We start from the raw sequence: 24,955 nt of genomic DNA on the forward strand, positions 1-24,955 counted from the left end.
ACCACTGGAGATGGACTAAGCTGGGTGAACTAACCATGAGTCCCTGAGTATCACACTTCAGTATCAGATACCCAGCAACAAGGCAAAGAACAGAGACTGGAAAGACCAGAGAAGAAAACCCTTAAAGAGCTTGTGGATATGCATCCAGGGACACTTCTTTTCAATGACTCCAGATCATCACAACCCCACATGGCATGCAAAGGGAATGGAGAAAGAAATGTGAACTATGGGGCATATATCCAAGAAACCAAATCATCAAAGATGTGACTTAAATTAGCAAAGACTTGAGATATGTTAACTGACAAGTTAAAATTTTTTCCTCATAGTTCCCAGAGGGAAGTAGAGCCCAGGGTAAGATTAGCTCAGTTTTGGGGGGTTTTGGGGGGTGGGGTGGGAGGAGTACATTCATCTAAGCAAAGTCCTAAATTTTCAATTTCAGGACATTCTGTACCTTTACTGTATTTTTCAACACTTTGAGAACAGAGACTATTTCCATATATCAGGCACATATCAGGCGTTCAACATTTGTTGAAAAAAACGAAAAGGATGAATGACCCTAAATAAATGGCTGATTCTGGAACAGTACAGTCTAGGTTTTAATTATTTGCATATACCAACACACCAATTTTCCCAAGGTTTAAAAACACATACTGGAAATAAAATTTTTTCACTTTACACAACTTCTTAGATCATAAATATAAGATCCTGAAATAATTTACCTAAGAGATTTTATAGCAGGCAGAAGCAGGAGATTTTGTTAGACCTTTGCAATTTGTTAATGACCTCTAAACCAGTTAGCCCCCACAATGCTAATTCAAATTGTTGGAAACACGTCTGGACCATGAAGCAATCATCTCAAAGATTCAAAGTGAAAGTTGCTCAATCCTGTCGGACTCTTTACGACCCCATGGACTATATCGTCCTTGGAATTCTCCAGGCCAGAATACTAGAGTGGGCAGCCTTTACCTTCTCCAGGGGATCTTCCCAACCCAGGGACTGAACCCAGGTCTCCCGCATTGCAGGCGGATTCTTTACCAGCTGAGCCACAAGGGAAGCCCTCAAAGATTCAAAGAAACTCAGTATTCCCTCCAATGACATCCCAAAAGGAATCAAACCAAACTTAAAAATGCAAATACAAATACTTTAGACTCTTAAAAAGATGTATCTTCTACTACTCCTCCAGAACTCTAAACAGTCAAGACCAACTTTTCCTAAACCAGTTCTTCCATATAGAATTACTCGACTAGGTGTGGTGGCCCATGTAATAAATGCAGTTATGTATCATCACACTTCCTTTGGACTCTTTATAAAAGGTCAGTCTGCCTGTCAGATCCTTGGCTTGTCACATATTTTCAGAACCAAAGCATCTAGAAAAAGCATTATACAAAAGTTGTACCTACCCGTTTTAAATCACCTTTATACTAAAGGTTAAGTGGTTAAGAACAGACTTATCAGTGTTTGGACTCCAGTGGTTCTATTTACTTCACCATAAACACTATTTCCCCACCTTTAAAATGGAGATAATGATATTTTCCCAGTGGAGCTGTCGTGAGGATTAAATGAGTAATTATTTGTAAAGCACTCACAACGGTGCCTGGCAACAGCCAGTACGTACGTGTGGGGATTAAGGCTATAATCCCCACAGCATCTCAAGGATTCAAATTTAAATGCTCTTAAAAAGCAGATAAATTAAAACTGTCGCATTTTCTAGACACTCCCTAATTAGTTGCGCGAGGCTTTCAAAGTATTTATAACGCGGCAGATAGCAAGGAAGGTAAACTCAACAGAAAAGAGAGAGGGGAAAAAGGAACACAGGTTGTTTGCTTATTCCATTAGGAAATTCTCCGTTCAAAAATTCCCGTGTATGAATGTCCTCTTTGGTCATTCTACGCGATTATACATTTTTTTCAAAAGAAGATTTTGTTTTTAAGAGAAACTAACTCGCACACAATCTAAGGTAGGGGGTGTCTCTCCCTGAGCCACACGGAGACCTGGGTGAACAGTGGACGCTTAAACGTTAGCGTTTCTAGAGAGTCGGTAACTAAGACCTCACAGAGACGGTCAGTTATTCGAATTATCAGAAAAACAGCAAGTGCTACGAGGCCTCAGACCCAGGCTGAACTTGCCCACAGACAACCCCAAGCATCCAGGGGTAAAGCCGAGCCTCCGAGCCGACCCGGGCGTATTGCTGCGCCCAGACCGCGAGCTTCGCGTCTCCCCGTGGAGAACCAGAGGCTTCCTCCGCACGCTTTCCCGGTGCTTTCGAGGTCCAGGAGAAAAAGGAAGCGAGGTAAGTACACCTCCAAGCGAACAAGAGCTGACAGCCGAAGCCCCGAACCCGACCGAACGCCCGACACCCGTAAAACGCGCGGGCGCAGCAGCGTCTGCGACGGCGGAAGCGGGAGGGGCCGGGCGGTGGGCGGCCCTCCGGGTGAGGCGGGCGTTTCCGGCGTGCGCAACGGAGCGCTCGGGCGGGGGCACCGCCGGCTCCCAATCGCGCACAATGAGACAGCGCTGAGCGCCGGAAGTGGGGCTGAAGGAAAACACGGAGAGGGAGCCCGGCCGGGACAGGAAGAGGCGGGGGGCCGCGGCGGAGGTGGTGAGTGTTCCTGGGCGCCTTTTCCCCTGTGTCCCTTTCAGACTCGCGTCCGGGGTGGCTCTCCGGTGGGTTCTCCGGTCTCCAGAATTGAGGGCGGGCCTGGCCCGAGAGGTACGTTGACTCCATCCTCTGCCGGCCTCCTCGCCTCAGTTCCGAGGACCAGGGATCCCCCAGGCCGGCGAGGACTGAGCTCTCAGGCTTGAGTCCGCACCTTCACTTTGTGTCAAACCCTGCGGGGACTGGAGGAAAAGGGATCGGGGTGGAGGCACTCGCCCCCAGCCCCCTGTCCGGCTGGGGGGCACCCCGGAACCCCATCGAGGAGGCAGGTCACTTCCTGCTTCCTGGTCCCCGCGGTGGCTTCGTGGCCAGGAGTGCGGAGACGCCTCCTGTTTCTCCGTCTCCAACTCAAAGGATGGAAACTGAGGCAGATCGGGGGTGGGGCGGTCACTTGGGGATCGAGGAAGGAGAATTGCTGTTTCATGACAAAACCAAAGTTGTTTGGGGTGGGGAAATGAGGACTGGGGTGGTTACCGGGAGTTGACCCTTGGTCTTAAAGCCAGCCCCTATGACCGGAGCGGAGCCTTGGTCGGAAGCCCAGCGTCTCCCGTAGCCCAAGCGATCGGAGCCTGTCGGTCTGAATAGAGGCGAGCGGAGCCGAGGCCCCAGGGTACCGAAAAGGGACTGAAAAGTGGAGTTGAGAGAAGTACTGCCTTCACAAAGTTTCGGTTACTCTCTATTAACACTTAAAAGTAATTGCCAGCTTGTTTTTTAAAAGACTGGGGAGTTCTCTGAAGTATAGGCTCGGGGTGAGGTATTTGGTTTTTATGGGGGAGGGGGGGAGGTTCTGAAGAAAAGAGCTTTCGTTATATAGGTAAACGCCAACCAGCTTGGTATGAGTGACATTTTTTAATATTACAGTTTTTAAGACAGATTTAGTTTTATCTTCATATTAAATAGTACTAATTTCTATGAAGATATTATAAAACTAAGCCTCCCACTTCTAACATAATGCACTGATTATTGGAATGTGATGGAAATTAGGAAAAGGGTTTCTTGCAGGCTTTAATACATCTGTACAATGTGTGTGATATTTTGTGAATTTGATATGATGCCTTGTTATATTGATAGTTTGATGTTTCTCCAAAACACCTTCTTTCAGGTGAAGAGGAAGAAAACTGAAGTCAAAGACCATGGGAGATGCCACAAAACCTTATTTTGTGAGACGTCCTAAAGAGCGAGGGACTACAGATGATGATGATTTCAGAAGGGGTCACCCCCAACAAGATTATTTAATAATGGATGATTATGCTAAAGGCCATAGCAGTAAAATGGAAAAAGGCCTTCCCAAAAAAAAAGTAACACCGGGGAACTATGGGAATACCCCCAGAAAAGGACCCTATGCTGTTTCTAGCAATCCATATGCATTTAAGAACCCAATTTACAGTCAACCCACTTGGATCAATGACAACCACAGAGATCAGAGTAAGAGATGGCTATCTGATGAACTTGCCAATAATTCAGACAGTTGGAGAGAATACAAACCTGGACCTAGAATCCCTGTTATAAACCGACCAAGAAGAGACTCTTTTCAAGAAAGTGAAGATGGATATAGGTGGCAAGATGGAAGAGGCTGCAGAACTGTAAGACGACTATTTCATAAAGAGCTGACAAACCTGGACACCATGTCAGAAATGGAAGCGGGAAGCCCTGGTAATGTTTCCAACTTGTCAAGTTACAACCCTGAAGTCAGCAGTGTCTTATTTTTCATTCAGAGGAGCTTTATTATTTTCAGCAATGCAGTTCCAATTTTTCATAGTTTTGGCTTATTTAATGTGATTATTTTAAGGATAATCACGTTATTTGGGAAGCTTCAACACACTGCATATATTGATCCCTTTAAAAGTTAACTTTGCCACAAGGCTCATTTTACCTTAGTAAAAAGTATGTTTCCCATTGGTGCTTTTTAAAGAAGAGGGTGTGATCATATCCCCCTAGGGATATATCATAATTTCTGAGTGGTATGTATGTGTTTTCTAAATTATATATTGTAATTTTGTACTTGAATTATGTATGTATCCATAATATAAATGACAGAATGTAAAGCTTAAAAAAAAACTTATTCGATATAAAAACATAGTATAGACTGCATGTATCTCCTGGTACAGAGGAATACACATCTTTTGTGTGAAGGATCAATGTCTAGAGGAGGAGAGTGCAAGATTTTTTTTTCCTCAAAAGTGAACATGGCAAACAGGTTGAAAAACAGTGGTTAAAAAGTTGGAAATTCAGTTAAAAGCTTTGCCTTTTAGATCCCTTCTTCCAAAACACAAATAGATTTTGTCCACGTAGCAGAGAAACAGAATAATCAAACAGCCTTTTAAATCTTTAAGCTGAAAAGAACTTGAAGGAATTGCAGTGCTGTCATGATGTATCAAAGGTAGAATCACAGTTTTACAGAGCAGGTAGCTATGTCTCCGGTGAGGTTAAATTTGTCCCCACTTGTTTACGCAAAGTGGTAGATGAGGAAGTGAAACTGAAATCATGTACTGTGCTGCTCTGGCCATGAACTCAGCCTCACTGACCTGGAATCTGACAGAGAGAAATGAACATGTATTCATAATTTCTGGGCTTTCAAAGTTTGTGTATATTTAAGTAGTTCTTTATTACTGTGTCCAAGTGGGACATGGACATTTTAATTTAGTTACCAATTGTTGGTCTTTCAGAAAAGGTTGATTTTGAGCAGCATTATAAAAGAAAGGTTTACAAGTCAAAAGTTTGCCACCAGGTAGATATTATAAGAGACTGAAAATCTGTTTTTCTGTATTCCTGTCTAGTCTTAAAAGGAAACCTTAAGTGATATTGAATGGGACCTGCATTTTTACTGTCTTTTTGTTGAAGTCAATCCAAAATGCCAGTGTTTTCTCTATAATGAAATTACAGGCGTTTGCTTTCAGTTTGGAAATTAAGGACTGTTCAGTTTTTATTCCTTTAAAAATCTTCGCAAAGAAAATATTAAGCTTTGGATAATATTACTTACTGTAGCAAGAAGTTCAGTTTAAAGTATAAACTTTAAAGTATAACCTAAGGATACTCAGAGTATAAAAGGCTCTCATTAAAGGAACTGAAATTTTCTTAAATCAAACTTATACCTTAATAACAAAGGTTCTATTAAATGATATGAAAAGATGTAATGAAAATTACTGTAGCATTGCTTTGTTTTTTGATACTAAGTTTCTATTTTTCAGTTCACTTTACTGCCCCTACCTCAAATTCATTCCTCAAATATCCTAGATTGCCAACTTAATATAGTTGGGACAGTGCCATTAATGATCTTAGCTGGAAACATCCATTCAAATACATGTGTCTTTTGTAAATGGCATAATGGACCATATTCAAATAAAATATGAGAAACTTGGAATACTGTATGTAGATAATTCATATTACTTACCTAGAGCCTGGGAGGAGCCAGGTAGTCTTCCTCTAAGTAATTATGGAAATTTTTTTTAGCAATACCCAGGTTTGCTATTTGACTGTTTAATTACCATGCAGGACTATGAGATTCAGTTTAGGATTTTTATAACCTTGTCAGTTCTGCTTAATTTAATTAATATTTTTCTTGTATTGTTATATAGATGAATTTCAGAATTCCATCCATGCGCTAATCTCTATTTCAAATCCCTTTATTTACTTTAGTCATGTGTGCCTGGACAAGATACTTTCTTGGACCAGCATTTTGTGCATCTGTATCCTGGGGATAATATTAGCATCCATGATAGGATCACTTCAGGGATTAATCTGAAGCCACCTAAAGTGCTTACGTTGCATCTGTTGCATGAAAAAATACTCAGTATTGGTAGCTGCAGTTGTCATCATCAGGCAAAATTTCTGCAGCCCTCCATTTCTCTTTGTAAAATAAGTTAACTACTTTTGAAGAGAAATTAAAGTCACTCTCTCTAGAAAAATTATATAGCAAATATAGCAAGAAGCCTTTGTAATCGAGAGAGAGAAGTGAAAAAAGTAATTTGGTTCCATATCAATTTTTGTTTTGGTGAACCAACAGTGGATTTTTCTGATTGTGTTACATGTGTCAGTGTAAATCTTTAAAGAGAGTTTTGCCTAAGAAACTTCTGCCTGGAATACTGAAGTTAGATGCAGTTATTCAGAGTTTGTAATGATAAATTAGAATAGACACACCTCTGAGTTAAAAGAATTGCTTACCTCAAAGCTTTATTCAGACCAGGAGTACCACGCTTAAAAGATTATGCTAATTTAGTTGTGAATAGAGGGAGTGTTAAAAAGCAATAGACTGATCTTAACTATTTGTCTTTTACTATTTTGTTTGGTCTATTTTGATTCCTATTTTTTAAAAAAACTATTTGTCCTAATACTTCTTTATTTTTTTAATTGCTGCTTTATTGTCGTATCGAAGCTGTTTGCAGAATTTCATTATATTCATCTCAGGGTAGTTTGAGTACAATGTGTGCTGCTTTTCCTTCAGAGCTGTTGGTGATAGCTTTTTTTCCTAAATTAAGGGCCCTATACCTCCCTTTCCCGACATAATTTCTTTTCAATTAACTGATTCATTGTACCTGCTCTACAAGGAATGAGTTCCACTGAAAACCTGTTGTGGCAGCTGCTTCATGCAGAGCATTTCAGTTGGTTTATATTTTCAGAGAATAATTTTTGGTAAGCCGTTTAAAAACTATTCAGTCCACTTAATCATAATTTTAATTGAGGAAATGAATTTCATTTTACTTTTATATGGTACTAGCAACTTCATTTTCAGAAGTTGTTGGAAATTACCAAAGCTATTTAGAACAGTTTTTTTTTTTTGTAGATGAATTGCACAAACGTCTTCAGTTTTACTGAAGTTGAAAAGTCCTAAGTCTTAAAAAAGGAACAGATTTTGTTTATTATAAGGACTATAGAACTAACAGCAGAGTTTATAACCAGATGAATTAGTCTGTATTTGCAGAAAACTTTTATTTCAATTGCTAATTTGTTTTTGTTTTTTCATTTGAAATGTGCTCTGTGCAGGCTCAGGCTCATCAAAGAAGCTAAAATGAAAGTAAAGATAAAATGGTTAATAGTTGTCTTCAGTAAATAAAATTTTGGCTTCAATTTCTTGAGGTTAACATGGGGGAGGGCCCAATTCTATGATTGCATGATTTACAATTTAGTGATGGACTTTCACTCCAGTTAAGAATGAAGTTGATTTCTGAGTTCTTTGGAGATACACTGTCCATCTTTACTCCGTTGGGGTTGTTTACTTAGAAAAAATGAAAGCAAATGTGGACAGTTTTCTTTTGAATACCAAGTATCCTTCCAGGTATATTAGAAATTATTAAATAGAAATTATTAAATATATGTACATTATACATTATATTATGATATATTAATTACATTAGAATTACTGATGTACTTGCTTTCAAGTGATAATTTTTACTATTGCTTGAGTAAGCTCAGCAGTATACCAGGAAGAAATGATAGAATCAGATTTTATGGTTGAAGTAGAAGTCTTTTGTTTTCCAAAAAGATGGCTTCCATGGATTAGTATATCCACATGTTGAGGTGCTTAATGAGCATTTAAGCATTTTATCCATGGGAGAGGTGTACCTTCCCTTTTGCTCTGTGTTCAGATGTCATTCAGCTATCACGTGAGTTCATGAATAAATATGTAAGTTCTGCTTTTGACTTGGGGTTATTCAGTATCGCCAATAATATTTTCCCCCTAACTTAAGAAAACAAGAAACCGAGGTCCAGACCTCGGAAGCCACGGAGAACTAGAAATGATGAAAACGAACAGGATGGAGACTTGGAAGGCCCTGTGATCGATGAGTCTGTGCTTTCAACGAAGGAGCTGCTGGGCTTACAGCAGGCTGAGGAGCGGCTGAAAAGAGACTGCATCGACAGGCTGAAAAGGGTAACAGCTTTATTTGTTAGTTAAAATCCTTGTTTTGGTTTAAACTATGTTAGTAATTGGAACATGTGCTTTAATGAATTATATATCCTACTTTAGTATATAAGCACTATAGATCAAAAGTGATTCAGTTTGACTTTTTAGTTTCTTTTTTTAGGATTTCTTTTAAAAAACAATCATTAGCATAATGATAGTGACAGTAATTTATTAACAATTTAATAAGTGTACAGGAAATCATCTTCTGGCCAGCTTTTGTTTACCTGTATTTTGTCTCTGTACATCTTTCTCTCTACATGTCTCTCTAAATATGTATTTATATACAAGTATATACATGTCTGTAAATCTCTTCAAATTGTAGCGACCAAGAAACTACCCTACAGCAAAGTACACCTGCAAACTTTGTGCTGTTTTAATTGAATCCATTGCATTTGCTCATAAGCATATCAAAGAGAAGAGGCACAAGAAAAACATTAAGGTAAGTGTAATGTAACCTAAACACATATGTTTGTCAATTATTACTTGTCATCTTTATGACTTTCCTTAAGACTGTGATACTAATAATTTGGTTATTTATATTACTGAATTTATGTTAACCAGAATACTTTATACTGGTCAGATAGTTTTGCTGGGTAGTCTTGTGAATTTCCTTAGGACAGTATCAGGACAAATGAAGCCAATGCTAGGACCTAGATATGTGTCCTTATGCCAGTAATAACAAAGTAAATAATTTGCCATTACTGTTTCTAATGTTCTTTCCTTACACTTTTTCCTTATTCCTCCCTTCCCTCTATTATCATTTTATGTGCATAAAGAAGTGTGTGCGTGTTTGATAAGATGAAGACTAACACAGCTAAAGGGAGAAGGAGGGCTGAGAAAAATATTCGAGGGTACTGTGCAGGGTGTTGTCTCAGTGACTGGTAGAAGGTAAAAATGGTGTGAGTCATTTTTAATCTCAACATTGATCTTAAAAGGAGAAGCACGAGGAAGAGTTGCTCACCACGTTACCCCCGCCTACACCCTCCCAGATAAATGCAATTGGTATTGCCATTGACAAAGTGGTACAGGAGTTTGGCTTACACAATGAGAACTTGGAACAGAGACTAGAAATTAAACGTATCATGGAAAATGTGTTCCAACACAAGTTACCAGGTATTTTCTAGATTTGCTTTTCTTTTTAGCTACCTAAAATACCCCATTCATTTTTCTTACCATTAGTAATTTTTGCCTAATAGAAATCAATTTGCCATGTTCTAAAGCTCTCAGTTTTTTGTTTTTTATGTTTTTGTACTGAAGCTCTTTATGTTTTTGTTTTTCCTGGCTTACTCTAGGGTAGCAAAGACTTTTACATATGTTGTTATTAACCTGTCTTCATTGTGAATTTCATTGTGTTCGTTTACATGTCCCACATTATTAGAGCACCGTGGGACTCTTGTGTATATGTTTTGTTTACCTTTCTATTTTCCATCTCTAAGTTCAGTTCCCTTTTTAGTTGAAGTATAATTGGCTTACAGTATATCAGTTTCAGGTGTACAGCATAGTGATAATATTTTTTATACATTACAAAATGATCACCACACCTTTCTACCTATGTACATTGACAGAATATTTTGAATTAAAGTGTCTTGGAGTCATTTTCAAGTTATCTCTTTCCAGAAAAAGTTCTGTTTAACCATGCTTAAAAGAATTGCACCATCTAAAATGAGCTTTGAAAACTAATGTATAATAAATTTTGTGCACTGTTGAATTGATGTTTCTAAGTTATATCTATGGAGCCATGAAAAACTATTTTTTTATAGAAAGCTCCACAAGTGATTCTAATACACAGCCAGGGTTGAAATCACTATTTGAGTTTATCATTGGACTACCCATCAAACTATTCATTTTATTGAAATATTCATATAGTATGATTCATATTCATATATTTGTGTTCAGAAAAATAAAGAACAAGAATCTGTTCATTTCCTTATATTAGATATCTCATTTTTGATGTTGTAGACAAGTTCCTGAGATGTCATTTGTAATTTTGATTTTTTTCATAGATTTCCATTGTAAAATTGAGTGAACTTTGTCTTGGAAAAAATTGTTAAAACCCAAATAAATTACTTTATTTAACCTGGGAAAGAGAAAAGATACAAAGTTCCCTTTTTTGGCCCAACAGTAGTAAAACATTGAGGGGGAAATGCCATAAAATAAATATAGGTGGTACCCATACACATATCTTCCTCTAAAGAGTGACTCACTTGCTGCCTAACATTTTAAGTTATATCAGTGATATTATAATCACTTTCTAAAGTTTTCCTGAAAAGATTGTATTATGTTAAATTAAACCTTTTGTTCATAATATAATGAGTATTCATATTGAAAATAATGTAATGCTGATTTTTATGATTATTGTTTTACTGAACCATGATCTTTATAGTAAATTACACCTATGTATGCTTTCAAAAAGGTGAATGAAGTATCTGCATTAACTCTTCAGTGTACTCAGGTTTATAAACATATAACAAAGTTAGACATCTCTTTTCGACTTCCATATTTTAAAAATCATTTCAGCCAGTATTTTCTCTGAAAAATGTGAAGTAATAAAGGAAGTATTAATGTATTTTACAACTGGTATGAAAAGAGTGGCTATTAAAGTAAACTGCATTCAATGCAGTCTTCCCTTTTAAATAAAATAACAGTGAAAGCAAGAGCAAAGAGTCACCCATTCGTGTCCTTTCATTGTGCCAGACTTGAATACTGTTTTTCTTTTGTGTGTAGTTTTAATTGATGGTTCCATTTCTGAAATAGCAGTGTCTTGCATTAACTTTTGAGAAATTTTACTTTATAAATGACTTCTATTTATTTAAAAAAATTTTTTTTTTTAGATTGTTCTCTGAGATTATATGGGTCATCCTGTAGCAGATTGGGTTTCAAAAATTCGGATATAAACATTGACATTCAATTTCCAGCCATTGTAAGTACAAAATAAATCTTAGAATTTTCACAGAGTGGTATGGAAGTTCTATTTTTTTTTCTAAATGTGAGCTATATGTGGATATATTTTAGATGTTTGAGGACAGTTTAAGTGTAATGTTGGGTTTTTTTCCCTAAAACTACTTTGTTTTTAAAAGTATAGTTTTTTCCCAAAAAATTTTTTTTAAGGTTCCAATGCATGCCTTCAATTTTAAAGAGTATTTCTTCTTATTCTACATATCTTTCATGCTTTCTTCAAACACTGGTTTTTTTAACCATGTGAATCTGATGGTGTTATTTGGCTCTATTAACTTGAAAAGATTACATTGTCTTGACAATTCAGCTTTGCAGTGGCAGCAAAGGATTTCAGATTTCAAATGGGTGTGGTGTGTGTGTATATATGTACACATATATATATATAAACATTTAAGACCTGCAAGCTCGATTTGTTCCTGAGTTCCCTCTTACATACACCCACCTTGTAAAAATAATTACACTTTTGAAGAACTGCACCTAGCCTAAATTTCTGGTTTAAACAGGGTTCAGAAAGATGTTAATGAGTCAGAACTTTAAAACTGGAAGGCACTTTAATAGGTTATTCATTTACTTACTGGTGGTTCCTGCAGGCCAGTTTGCAAATGGTTTATGCCCATTTATTTGGGTTACTGCTTAAAAATAGAAATAAAGATTTCTGACCTCCTCCCCCAGATCTTCTATTTCACACTCCTTGCCACACATTCCTTGCCATTCCCAATTGCTATAGCTACCTGGTCAGTTGACCAAGATTTTACTTTTCTTTTAATCTTAAATTCTAATTAGTATTTTATCAGCATGGCAGTTATTTTGATTTCATGTCATTCATTCTTTGAGTCTGTGTGATATGCCAGGCACTATACTAGGTTCTAGAGGACAAAAAAAATATGATTGCTTCTTCATGAAATTCATACCTAGTGAAGGAGATAAGTAATTATGTATAGATAATTTATTATAATAAGAGCAATTCAGAAAAACAAGGTTCTGTGACAGAATACAAGCAGTCCTGAAGCCCCTTTGAATGGATAACATTTAAGCTGAACTCTGAAAGATGAAAAGGGATGGAGAGAGTGAAGGAGTGTTTTAGCTTGAGGGCACATCATTTGCAGGCATTAAGCATGGCCTGTTCAGGGAGCTAAAGGGAAAATTGTTAGGGCTGTGAAGGGACCTAGAGAAAGAGGAGCATAAGATTAGGATAGAGATGTAGCCTGGATCCCAAAATAGGGGAAGCTGGAATTTCCTTTTGGCCTAAAGGCATTAAGTAGCCAGACTGAGAGTTTTAAGGAGGGTCAGGACTGGATCTAATGCATGGTTTTAAGTGGTTTTGGTTCCCTGTGTAGCAAGGATTAGAGAAAGGCAAGACAGAAGTGAACACCGGTAAGCAATTTGTTGAAGTAGTCTCACAGAATAATAGTATAGTATTAACAGTTTGACATCTTCTAGCCACAACTTCAGAGAAGGCAATGGTACCCCACTCCAGTACTCTTGCCTGGAGAATCCCGTGGACGGAGGAGCCTGGTAGGCTGCAGTCCATGGGGTTTCGAAGAGTTGGACACAACTGAGCGACTTCACTTTCATGCATTGGAGAAGGAAATGGCAACCCACTCCAGTGTTCTTGCCTGGAGAATCCCAGGGACGGGGGAGCCTGGTGGGCTGCCGTCTAGGGTCGCACAGAGTCAGACACGACTGAAGCGACTTAGCAGCAGCAGCAGCCACAACGTGGGAGATTTGCTGAGAGGCTAATTAACTCAGGAATTAGTGAATCAGGAGTTAACTGAGTAGTCAGTCTTTTTGCCCATGGTCGTCATCTTTCAGTGCTCATCTTTCTGTGTCTGACTGTGTGCACATAGCATAATGATTAGTTCCTTTACTCAGGTAGTAAGGTGCTTTCTAGTTTGGAGAGGCATTTGGGTAAGTTCAGATGACTGTATTATCTCAGTGAAGCCAAAGTACTTATGAATTATTTGATGTATTCATTGATTTATTTCCTAGATGTCTCAGCCAGATGTTCTCTTACTTGTCCAAGAATGTTTAAAGAACAATGGTAAGGCCAAATTCCTTCCACATTTTGTTGTTAAATTTTTTTTTTTGTCTATAATTTAAATATATCTTATTTCTCAAGCTTTGAAAATAGGAAGTCATGTTTTTTGATTTACTTATATGAGTAATAGCCAAGAAAAAAACTAAAGCAAATGCCCATGAATTATTAGCAGGTTAATTGGAGTCTTGTTCTACTATGCAATTGTTCTACTATGCAGAATAACTATTTTGTAAGTAAAGCTTTTTGCTTGGTGATAATGTCACAATTTGTAAAGATTATACAGGTCCTAGCCTAAGACTGATAAGAGTCAAAGTATGTAAAATTTACTCTTGAGGTTAAAACTAAAGGATGTTCATCTGTATTCCATGGCTCAAATTAATACTTTATGAATAATAAATAGTGTGACTCAACTCAGATTAATGAATCAGCAAATAATTGTTCCTAGGTATGTTGTCATATGTCCAAAGTAATGCCCAACTGGGACTTGACAGCTTGTGTGCTTTCCATAGGCCTGGTTAAATCGTCTCATCCCTGAATTAGTCTTTCCCATCCTTTTTGTTTTGACTGAATGAAATGTTTAAACTTTTCTTCTTACTTCAGTCAGTATGTATTTTGACCCCACATGTTTTAGTAGCTTTTGCAGCAGTTTTGTTTTTTATTGTCCTATCCATATTTATAATTATGTTACTGACCTAACATTTAAATGTTCTAGTTCAATAATGTAGCCATTTCTAATCAGACATTAATTTTGTAAAATAAGGGTTTTAAATTAATGTGATTACTTGATTCTTGAGTAGAATACTTTTTCCTTTTCAAGTCATTTTTATTTCATAATCATCTCTTAAGAGCTTTATTTCATAATGGTCTTTTGAAAGACCCAACAGATGATGCACAGCTGGTACTTGTACTTTATCTAATTGTGCTTTTATACAAAGGCTTAATTAACTAATCTGTGTAATATTCTTTTCTTTTTCCAGACTCTTTTATTGATGTTGATGCAGATTTCCATGCTCGGGTGCCAGTGGTGGTGTGCAGAGAAAAGCAAAGGTCTCTGTCTTTTTAAGCTGTTTATTAAGTATCAGCTTGCCAAAAGCACTTGTACTTTACTACATCTTAATGTCCAGTTTCTAGAATTACAAGCTCCTATGTGGTTAATTTCATAAGCTTACTATTAGCTTTCTCCCTCTACTGTTGGTGTTTAACCCAAGAGGGAAAAGTGTTTTATCTTAAAAAGAAGAAAAGTACTTAAAAGGAAAAAATATAGAAAGGAAGCATTTTGATCCATTTCAGTAAAAAAAAAAAAACTATCAAATAGTTACTTGCTCTGATCACCTTTATTTGCCATTCTTTTTAGCAGCATTTTAAACAGTACTGGAAACAGTTGGTATGACTTCACCCAGCTCTCTCTCTCCATCTGGAAACACTCCCATTCCCACTGTAGATGGGTGGTTTGTAGGCTGTAATGAGTCACCATCAAGCAGATTCCTCCAGCTAGGGAAAACACTTTTGCTCCTACTAAGATGAATTCATACTCCCGTTTGAAACATTTTACACTTCTTTGCATTTCCCCCTAAAAACTGTTTTAATATAAGAAAACGTGACAGTTTTAGTTCTTAAAAAAAAGTTTACCCAGAAAATAGCTGCCCTATCTTTTTAAAGCCAGTTATTTAAATGACCTATAAGGGTTTAATGAGTTTTTTATTTTCATTTTTAAGGTATTTATTTTCAGTGTAAATTAGTTGGTGGTAGTGTAAAAGAAACCTGATACCTGTATAACACTTTATCTTTCTCTTTTTCCTTCCCATTGTCACCCTCTACCCCCCACCAGTGGTCTTCTTTGTAAAGTGAGTGCAGGAAATGAAAATGCTTGTCTGACAACAAATCATTTAACTGCCCTTGGAAAACTAGAATCAAAGCTGGTTCCTCTGGTGATTGCATTTAGGTACTGGGCAAAGGTAGGTTTGAGTTCTTTAAATGAATGAATACATTCTACATATGCCTAAGCAGTACATTTTGATTTTTACGTGGTTCATTTAATCTTAAATGTTTGGATGCATATTTATAGACATCAAGAGAGTTGGCATCTGAGTATTAGAAATTTTAATATATATATAGAAAGAAAAACGTACTGTTTCTGTTTGACTATAGCATATTGTTCAAAAGATCAATGATTTATGATACTTATTAAAAATTAGATTTGTAGGTCAAATCTGAGTTATAGCCTACAAGTTTACATTTTAACTAGTTTCCTGAAGTGAGTCTCAGATACAGGAGAATTGAGATAAAGTCTCTCATACCATCCAGTAATAAACCCATGCTTAGTCAGTCGTGTTGACTCTTTGCAACCCCATGGACTGCAACCCTCCAGGCTCCTCAGTCCGTGGAATCTTGACAAGAATACTGGAATGGGTTGCCGTTTCCCCCTCCAAAGTATCTTCCCAACCCAGGGATCTAACCTGCATCTCCTGTATTGGCAGGTGGATTCTTTACCACTGAGCCACCTGGGAAGCCCCGATAATATACCCAAAGACTCCCAAAAAATGAAAGCCACTATCTAATCTTGCTTTACATTTCTACAGTATTTTAAACATGGTATCCTAATGAAATGCTCAGATGAACACGAGAGTATCTTAACGTTTCTCCAAAATGTAAGGTCCCATCACGATTATAAACTTGAGATTCTGTGTAGAAAAAAGCCAAAGGCTTTATGGATTCGGACATGGCAGTGACAATACATAATTCCTGTTGCTTGAGTCAAAGATGCAACAGGGACAGAGGATGCCCCACTCTTAAGTGAGTGAATTGGTAATCACAATATGATGTGCTTTGAAAGCAGCCTCCTGCTTTATCACTAAGTTGTTATTTTCTGCTAATGCTAATTGGTTTGTCTGCTTTCTTTCCTCTAATTATGGTTCTGACCAAAGCATGCATTTTCGAGGTAGCAGCTAAGCATGAGGGGGCCATTAAACTGAGCAAAGCCAGTTGGCTTACGTTTATTTTATGAATCATTATTTTGACTTAATTAACAAAGTTTTTGAACCAAGTGAATTACCATGGATATCAAAAAATAAATAGATTTTTAGAGCCTTTCACAAGTGAGTTTAGTTAACAAAATGAAAAATTTGAAGTGGAACTGTCACTGAAAACCACAATATGTGTTTACAACACAAGTATAAGGAAGTTGGGTATTTTGTCATTGTGGAGTTTCATTTTGAAGAGTAAATCACGTGATAAATGGAAATGAATTAACAGATTTTAGACCAGATTGCATAAATGACAAGCTGGTACAAAAGAATGCTTATCCTCTTTTCTCTCATTTGTAGCTTTGCAGTATAGATCGCCCTGAAGAAGGAGGTTTACCACCTTATGTGTTTGCTCTGATGGCCATTTTCTTCCTTCAACAGAGGAAAGAACCCCTTCTGCCTGTTTATCTAGGATCATGGGTATAAAACATTTTTTGCTTATGTATCCAATATTGATTTTATTATGGGTCCACAATCCCTTGTGCGTAATTTCAAAGTCTAAAAACCTAACCAGAACTGACATGAATTTATTTATCCTATTATTGTGAAAATTCATGCCTCTCACTGCTGAAATATTAATGTATTTGGCTACAAGATGCTGCCATATACTCTGCTAGGGAGACTGTTACTTTTCTAAACTGAAGAAACTTATAATTTATGGAGCACATGATCTTGAGGTTTACAGACAAAGAATGTGAACCTACATTGTCATTTGCTACACATTTTCTTTGGGTACAGTTTTATAATTTGATACTTGAATTTATGTATCACCTCCAGACAGACCATAGAAAGCATTCAGTTGGCTATCACTTTCTTTTACTGGTCTTTTTGTTCTCTTTCTATCCTGTTCCCTGTGAAACAAAAGAAAATGTAAGTGCTGAGATTGCTACTCATACTACAAGATGCAGAACTTAGAAGTCACCTCTTAAATAATATTTTGCTGTAATCTTTAATGTGAAAAAGACTTCAGTAAGGTGACCACTCTTTCTTTCTGGATAAATTAAAGTTGAGCTGATTTATTCAAGTAGTAAGATTTAAGAAGGAGCCATCTCAAAGTCAAAATGAGGTTATTTTCATTCTCTTGAAATGCCTCACTTTTAATCCCTTGGTAAAATTCCTTCATAAAAGTCTTATGTGTATCCTTATTTTATAAAAAGCCTCACTTGGTAAAAGCTTACTGTGATACATCCAATATTTTAACTACTTGTCTTCTTACCATATGCAGGATTCTCATCATTTAAGGAGGAGATGTTCCAGAGCTGTAGTTCTTAATTATGGATATTATGTGTGTGTATATATATATATATATATATATATATATATATATATAAAATAAGATTTTACAGAATTTTTTTTCTTTACACTAAATAAGTTGAGAATTAAGCAAGGACCTTTATCAGGCAGGCCCTGAGAACAAAGGCTGAAACAGAAACACTGTCCTGGCTTTAGGAATTGCAGTCTGCTGTGCTGCAACCCAGTTGCCTAAAGGGAGTTCTCCTTGTGCTTGTGGTACTGAAATGAAAAAATTCAGGGTATCCTTTCTAGTCTGTTCTGGTGAAAAAAAGGGTCAGAGAACAAAGTCAACCCTTAGTTGACAAATAACCCTTTTCATCAGACCTAAGTCTGATATGAAAGTCTTTGAAAAAGTCTTTGAACTTTTCTTTTCACTTTGATCCAAGAGAGATAGGAGTTTAAGATACAACCAAACCAGTTGGACTCCTGGGCAAAAAAAAAAAATGCCTGAGAAGAGGGTGGCTGTGTTGCCATATCACTGCTGTCTTAGTGAAATCTGCCTTTTCTTGTGTCTTCATCATCTCTGAAGTGGGCATCTGTCACTGATGTGAAGATGCAGGAAAAAAAGCATTTCTCTTCTGGTGATGGGAATCTCCTCAGGATTTGCTTAAGAGAAGCCTGAATACCTTTGTCTATAGCCAAGTGTATTATTTCCTTGGCAGTAATACTAGAAGTTCTCTAAGATGACAGAATTTGGTTTTGATTATGCCATTTATTTATTGAAAATGTAATGACAAAAACAAGTATATAGTGGTCAAACACTGGATTGAACTGTATATATCAAATAAGACAGACTACTGCCTGAGCCAAAGTGATCTTAGTTTTCAGCTTTTTAAACTAGTCAGGTATCGGTGTGCTGGTTTCTGCTAGAGTATTAATCAAAAATATACAGCAAGTGACAGAAAAGAAATTCAGTGCCTTGTTCATGCCAAATATTTTTTATCACTGTTTCTGTAGAAAATCTACTGAAAACCTCAAAATTACGTATATGAAAGTATCCAAACTGTTAACTTCTTCAAAATCTTTAAATCACTCTGTATGTTAGTCATTGTACTAAGCCCTGAAAGTAATACATGAGTGAATAATATTAGATTCTTTGTCAAGAAGTTTAGAGTATCATATTTCTGTGCTCTGATCTGTGTTTTCAAAATCTTTTGGCCATTCTCTCCCAACCTACTCAGGTCTCTTTCATGTTGGAGACTGTCTCTCTGACCTTTTACTCCCAATTAAAATTTCTGTTTTATTATCATTTGATACTGATATGTGAGTTGTGAATGATGACTAGCTGTAACCCTGTCTTCTTAGCCTCTTTTATCCCCTACAACAATATTTTACTAGTCTCCTAGTAAATATTTTTTTGAATTGTTCTTATTTTAGATTATATAAAGTTAACCCTTAGGAAACAAATATTTTCGCTTTAAGAATGCCAGATAATACAGTAGAAAGAAGAGTAGCGTCAAGTGTTAAAAGTTTGCCAGCCCTGAGAGTCACCCAGGATTTGCCACTAAAATCCTTATAACCTTGAGCAAGTTGTTTAATCTCTGAGCCTTGGGGAAAGACTCATCTGAGAAATTTTGAAATGAGATCATGAATGTGGAACTCCTAGAACAAGGTAGGAGAACAGATGTGGTCTTTTTCCCCTTCAGTAGAAAGTCAAGTTCCTCTTATTGGGTGGAGGCTTGAACTCCTAAACAAGTGATCCTTCTGGAAATAACAGCTGTAAATTCTCAACAAAACACATAAAATAACAACCTGAAGGCTCTGGAGACTGAAAAACTCAGACAGACTTTAGAGAGAAGCCAAAAATTAAGCAAATGACCAACACAGTGAGTTCCTGTTTTTCAGTGGCTTTACCCTAAAGGCTTTACTAGTAGAAAACCCATTCCTCTTTCTGGGCAGAGGACCTTGGGCCACCAAATAATAAGGGGAAAAAGAACAAAGAGGGAAAATACAGAGAAGTGGAACCCTTAATTCTTTCTGGCAACTTAGCACATCTCTGACTGATTGTTGACTAGTCCAGTGTACCATATAAGGATCTTGGAAGTCATCACTCCATCCTCACAAAAAGAAAAAGGCTGAGCATGCTGGAAAATCAACAACTCTTATTAGATCCTTCAGAGAAGTGGGGTCATGGAGAAAACCACTGGCTCCCAAATTGGAGAGACAGGCAGGTATATAACTTGTCAGAGCAGAAACCCAGGAACAGAATCCTGCCACTGGAATGACTACCAGGCTAAAAAAAAAACTGTGATTCTGGAAGTTCAGTTTGGATAAGTGTGAAAGTGGAAAAACAGCAGAGGGCCCATTCATAGGGTGCTCATTTCATGAGTTTTATCTCCAGAAATACCCACCAGGTTCTCAGGGTAAAGATCCAGGAAAAATCCTCTATCCAGGAAATAGGTTGTCAATTTGACATTGCCTAGAACATTCTGCTGTCTTAGGTAAAAGCCTGCCCTCAAGGGAAACAATTTTACCAGAGCCAAGTTGGACTATAAAGAAAGCTGAGTGCCAAAGAATTGATGCTTTTGAACCGTGGTGTTGGAGAAGACTCTTGAGAGTCTCTTGGACTGCAAGGAGATCAGTCCTGAGTGTTCATTGGAAGGACTGATGTTGAAGCTGAAACTCCAATACTTTGGCCACCTGATGTGAAGAGCTGACTCATTTGAAAAGACCCTGATGCTGGGAAAGATTGAGGGCAGGAGGAGAAGGGGATGATAGAGGATGAGATGGTTGGATGGCATCACCGACTCAATGGACGTGAGTTTGAGTAAACTCCTGGAGTTGGTGATGGACAGGGAGACCTGGTGTGCTGCAGTCCATGGGGTCACAAAGAGTCGAACACGACTGAGCAACTGAACTGAACTGAACCTCCTTATAAAGTGCTGAACTCAATATACCAGCCAATTTGGAAAACTCAGCAGTGGCCCCAGGACTGGAAAAGGTCAGTTTTCATACCAGTCCCAAAAAAAGGCAATGCCAAAGAATGTTCAAACAACCCCACAATCGCACTCATCTCACACACTAACAAAGTAATGCTCAAAACTCTACAAGCCAGACTTCAACAGTAAGTGAGCTGTGAACTTCTAGATGTTCAAGCTGCATTTAGAAAAGGCAGAGGAACCAGAGATCAGATTGCCGGCATCTACTGGATCATCAAAACAGCAAGAGAGTTCCAGAAAAACATCTACTTCTGCTTTATTGACTATGCCAGAGCCTTTGTGTGGATCACAACAAACTGGAAAATTCTTAAAGAGATTGGGAAAACCAGACCACCTTAACCTGCCTCCTGAGAAATCTGTTGCAGGTCAAGAAACAACAGTTAGAACCAGATATGGAACAATGGACTGGTTCCAAGTTGGGAAAGGAGTACGTCAAGGATGTATATTGTCACCCTGTTTATTTAACTTATATGCAGAGTATATCATGCGAAATACCAGGCTGGATGAAGCACAAACTGGAATCAAGATTGCTGGGAGAAATATCAATAACCTCAGATGTGGAGATGACACCACCCTTATGGCAGAAAGCAAAGAAGAACTAAGAGCCTCTTAATGAAAGTGAAAGAGGAGAGTGAAAAAGTTGGCTTAAAACTCAACATTCAGAAAACTAAGATCATGGCATCTGGTCCCATCACTTCATGGCAAATAGATGGGAAAACAATGTAAGCAGTAAGAGACTTTATTTTGGGGGGCTAAAAAATCACTGCATATGGTGATTGCAGCCATGAAATTAAAAGACGCTTGCTCCTTGGAAGAAAAGCTGTGACCAACCTAGATAGCATATTAAAAAGCAGAGACATTACTTTGCCAACAAAGGTCCATCTAGTCAAAGTTATCGTTTTTCCAAGTAGTCTTGCGTGGATGTGAGTTGGACTATAAAGAAAGCTGAGCAGCGCCAAATTAATGCTTTTGAACTGTGGTGTTGGAGAAGACTCTTGAGAGTTCCTTGACTGCTAGGAGATCCTAAAGGAAATCAGTCCTGAATATACATTGGAAGGACTATGCTGAAGCTGAAACTCCAGTACTTTGGCTACCTGTTGTGAAGACCTGACTCATTGGAAAAGACCCTGATGCTGGAAAGATTGAAGGCTGGAGGAGAAGGGGATGACAGAGGATGAGATGGTTGGATGCCATTACCGACTCAATGGACATGAGTTTGAGCAAGCTCTAGGAGTTGGGATGCATAGAGAAGCCTGGTGTGCTGCAGTCCATGGGGTCACAGAGTCGGACACAACTAAGCAACTAATCTGAACTGAACCACCTTGAGATTTATCGGGGCCTGACTGACCTGGGGCAAGGAAAAATACCCGACTCCAACGTTCTGTTGTTCCCTGTCTCACCTCAGATTGGCAGGACTACTAAGAAACATGAAGTGACGGTTGAGCCCAGGATCACAGTCTCACTAAAAGACTGAGACATCATAGAACTGTAGGATATCTCCCCTCTCTTCACAGCTCACTGCAGCATCATTCGGCATACTGTATAATAATGAGGTTACAGTAGAAAGAGTTCATTTAAGAAGTCTCTTGGGAAACCCAAAAACAGTAGAGCAGACAAAAACAAGGATACCAACAGAAGTTATAGCCCCTTGATGTCTACAGCTACAAAAACAGTACATTGCCTGACTCCAGCCAGATAAAGGAAAAAAACCTCACACCACAGGGTTTTACCCAGCTTTCAACAAAAAAATTATAAGGCGTACTAAAAGGCAAAGTCATAGGTTTGAAGAAACAGCAAGCATTGGAATTATTTCACCAGGAATTTTAACAATAAGACTTAATATGTTTAGGGCTCTAGAGGAAAAAAAAATCAGTAAACTTTACTCAGTAGAAACTTCTTAAACTGAAAAGCAAGGATGAAGAAAAGAATGAATAAGAAATAGAATATCTAAGAGTTGCAGGACAATTACTAAGGGTTATAGGCTGCACTGTCTGTGGGATATCCTAGGCAAGAATGCTGGAGTAGGTTGTCATTTCCTCCCACCAGGGATCTTCCCAGCCCCAGGATTGAACCCACATCTTCATTTCAGATGAACTCTTTTCTTACTACTGAGCCACCTGGGAAGCACCACCTAGGCCCTAGAAAAGACCACATTTCATCCTGAGTTAGAAGGAAATTTTTTTGAGCAGGGGAGCGACATGATGTCTTATGGTTTAGGATTGTTCTGTCAGGTAAACCACAGAAGTTGTCCATTTAATGTGAAAATACATTGGAGAATCAGGCTACCACAGTCATACCCTAACCCATAATTCATTATGTACCTTAGCATGTTTAAAGGCTGTGAAAAATCCCACTATACCTAGAGTAAAGAAATCTGTTCACGTTTGTTCCACATATCTTAGACCTTTTGAGCCTATGGTTTTCTTTAGCATCTTAACCATGTCCAAAGAAATGCTTTATGTTTATTGAGCGCTTACTATATGCCATGCCCTGTCTAAATGCTTTATGTCCATTATTTTTTCCATAACTGTCCCATTAAGGAGATGCTAGTGTTACCCCTTTTTACAAGAACCTGAGACATAAAACAAGGACCTTACTGAAAGTGTCACAGCTAGTACCTAAGAGAGTGAGGTTTGGGCCTAGGTGGTTTTACACCAGAACCATGGCCTTAGGCCTAGGCCGTGGTCTGTTAGACTATTTACTAAAAAATTATTTCCAAAAGGGCTTCCATTGTGGCTCAGCTGGTAAAGAATCCACCTGCAATGCCGGAGACCTGGGTTGGGAAGATCCCCTGGAGAAGGGAAATGCTACCTACTCTGGTGTTCTGGCCTGAAGAATTCCATAGACTGTATAGTCCATGGGGGTTGCAAAAAGTTGGACATGACCGAGCAACTTTCACTTCACTATTTCCAAAAATCACCATTTCTTTTGTAAATCAAAACCTTGAATTTTTCTCTTTAAATTTACAGATGTCTCAAAGATAATCTTTTGATAAAAGATGCCTTTCATATTTTCAGTGAACTGTGTTACTTTTCATTTCTTCCAGGATTTATGCTCTGATTGTTTTAAAAATCATTTCTGCCTTATAATGTGTGTTTAATTTTTCCTAGATTGAAGGATTCTCACTAAACAAATTAGGAAACTTCAACCTTAAAGAAATTGAGAAAGACTCTGTGGTCTGGGAATACACTGATAATGTTGCAGGGGATGTGGACTCAACAAAAGAGGAGGCACCAAAGGAAATGGCCATTAAAAGGGGACAGGTCTGTTCTCTCTCATGTCTGGTCTTACCATTTATTTTTAATTCAGTTGTTAATTGTGGAGTTTATGTGTTAGTCTTCTTTTCTTCTTTTCTCAACTATCTTTAATTATTTCATAACTGTTTAATTTCTAGTCTGTTCAGTTCTTTGAATAGACAAGGAATAAAAGGTAAAATTGCAAATCATTGAATCCACAGTTACGTGGTTTCTTCTCTGTGTAAGGTGCTATGAAAGAGGCTGAGAATTCAAAAATAAGTTCCTATCTATCCTGCAAGAGCTTAGGTCTTAGGTTATATTATGAGGTTTAAATATAAGAAAAGTTAACTAACCTCAAATTGCTAAAATAACAGTGAATAAGCCTATGCTAGTATACTTGTCCTTACTCATACAGTTAGTAGTGAGAAGGAGAATTTATGAACAAGGAACAAGCTGTCATTAGAATTTCAAACAAAAATCTAAGCAACATAACAGTAGGATTCTGACCCAAATTGGTAAACAGTCCTTGACTCCATGAGCTTTCCCATATCCCTTTGGGATAAAATGACAGTAATATCCACAAAATACCTCTGAGACTCAGATTCTAATCCTAGCTCTTCACAAAGAGGTCATGTCACTCCTGTAGCCCTTGTTTACTCTGGCCTAAAATGGGGAGATATTGGTGAATCACATATTCTTGGTTTTGTTGAGGGGAAGAGAATGGTGGTAGCACCTACCTGAGCTGCCACCAGAACACACCACTTGTGTCATTTGTCTGTGTGGGTTGTTGGCACAGTGTTGGCTAAGAGCACAGACTGTGGAGCCAGAATATTTGAATTTGTATCCCAGCTCACCCACTTCTAGCTTTGTGACTTTGGGCAGGTGATTTAATCTTTCTGTGTCCCAGTTTCCTCAC

General features: G+C 37.8%; 1 protein-coding gene across 9 annotated transcripts in view; it reads left to right on the forward strand.

Moving 5' to 3' along the window:
- The first annotated feature begins 2,476 nt into the window (after nt 1-2,476).
- TUT7 (terminal uridylyl transferase 7) overlaps nt 2,477-24,955 on the forward strand; it is a 62,530-nt gene continuing 40,051 nt past the window's right edge. For 7 of the 9 annotated variants that reach the window (XM_070375371.1, XM_070375376.1, XM_070375375.1 and 4 more), the window contains exons 1-11: nt 2,477-2,599; nt 3,759-4,309; nt 8,341-8,522; nt 8,878-8,994; nt 9,491-9,668; nt 11,387-11,475; nt 13,500-13,551; nt 14,526-14,595; nt 15,377-15,503; nt 16,872-16,991; nt 23,914-24,066. In XM_070375371.1, coding sequence (XP_070231472.1) covers nt 3,790-4,309; nt 8,341-8,522; nt 8,878-8,994; nt 9,491-9,668; nt 11,387-11,475; nt 13,500-13,551; nt 14,526-14,595; nt 15,377-15,503; nt 16,872-16,991; nt 23,914-24,066 — 1,608 coding nt within the window. In that variant the 5' untranslated portion in view covers nt 2,477-2,599; nt 3,759-3,789. Of the gene's footprint in view, nt 2,711-3,122; nt 3,349-3,758; nt 4,310-8,340; nt 8,523-8,877; nt 8,995-9,490; nt 9,669-11,386; nt 11,476-13,499; nt 13,552-14,525; nt 14,596-15,376; nt 15,504-16,871; nt 16,992-23,913; nt 24,067-24,955 lie in introns of those variants that run through there. The other 2 variants (XM_070375370.1, XM_070375372.1) reach the window with 2 other exon arrangements.

Source organism: Bos mutus, chromosome 8 (assembly GCF_027580195.1).
Source record: "Bos mutus isolate GX-2022 chromosome 8, NWIPB_WYAK_1.1, whole genome shotgun sequence".
Taxonomy (NCBI): domain Eukaryota; kingdom Metazoa; phylum Chordata; class Mammalia; order Artiodactyla; family Bovidae; genus Bos; species Bos mutus.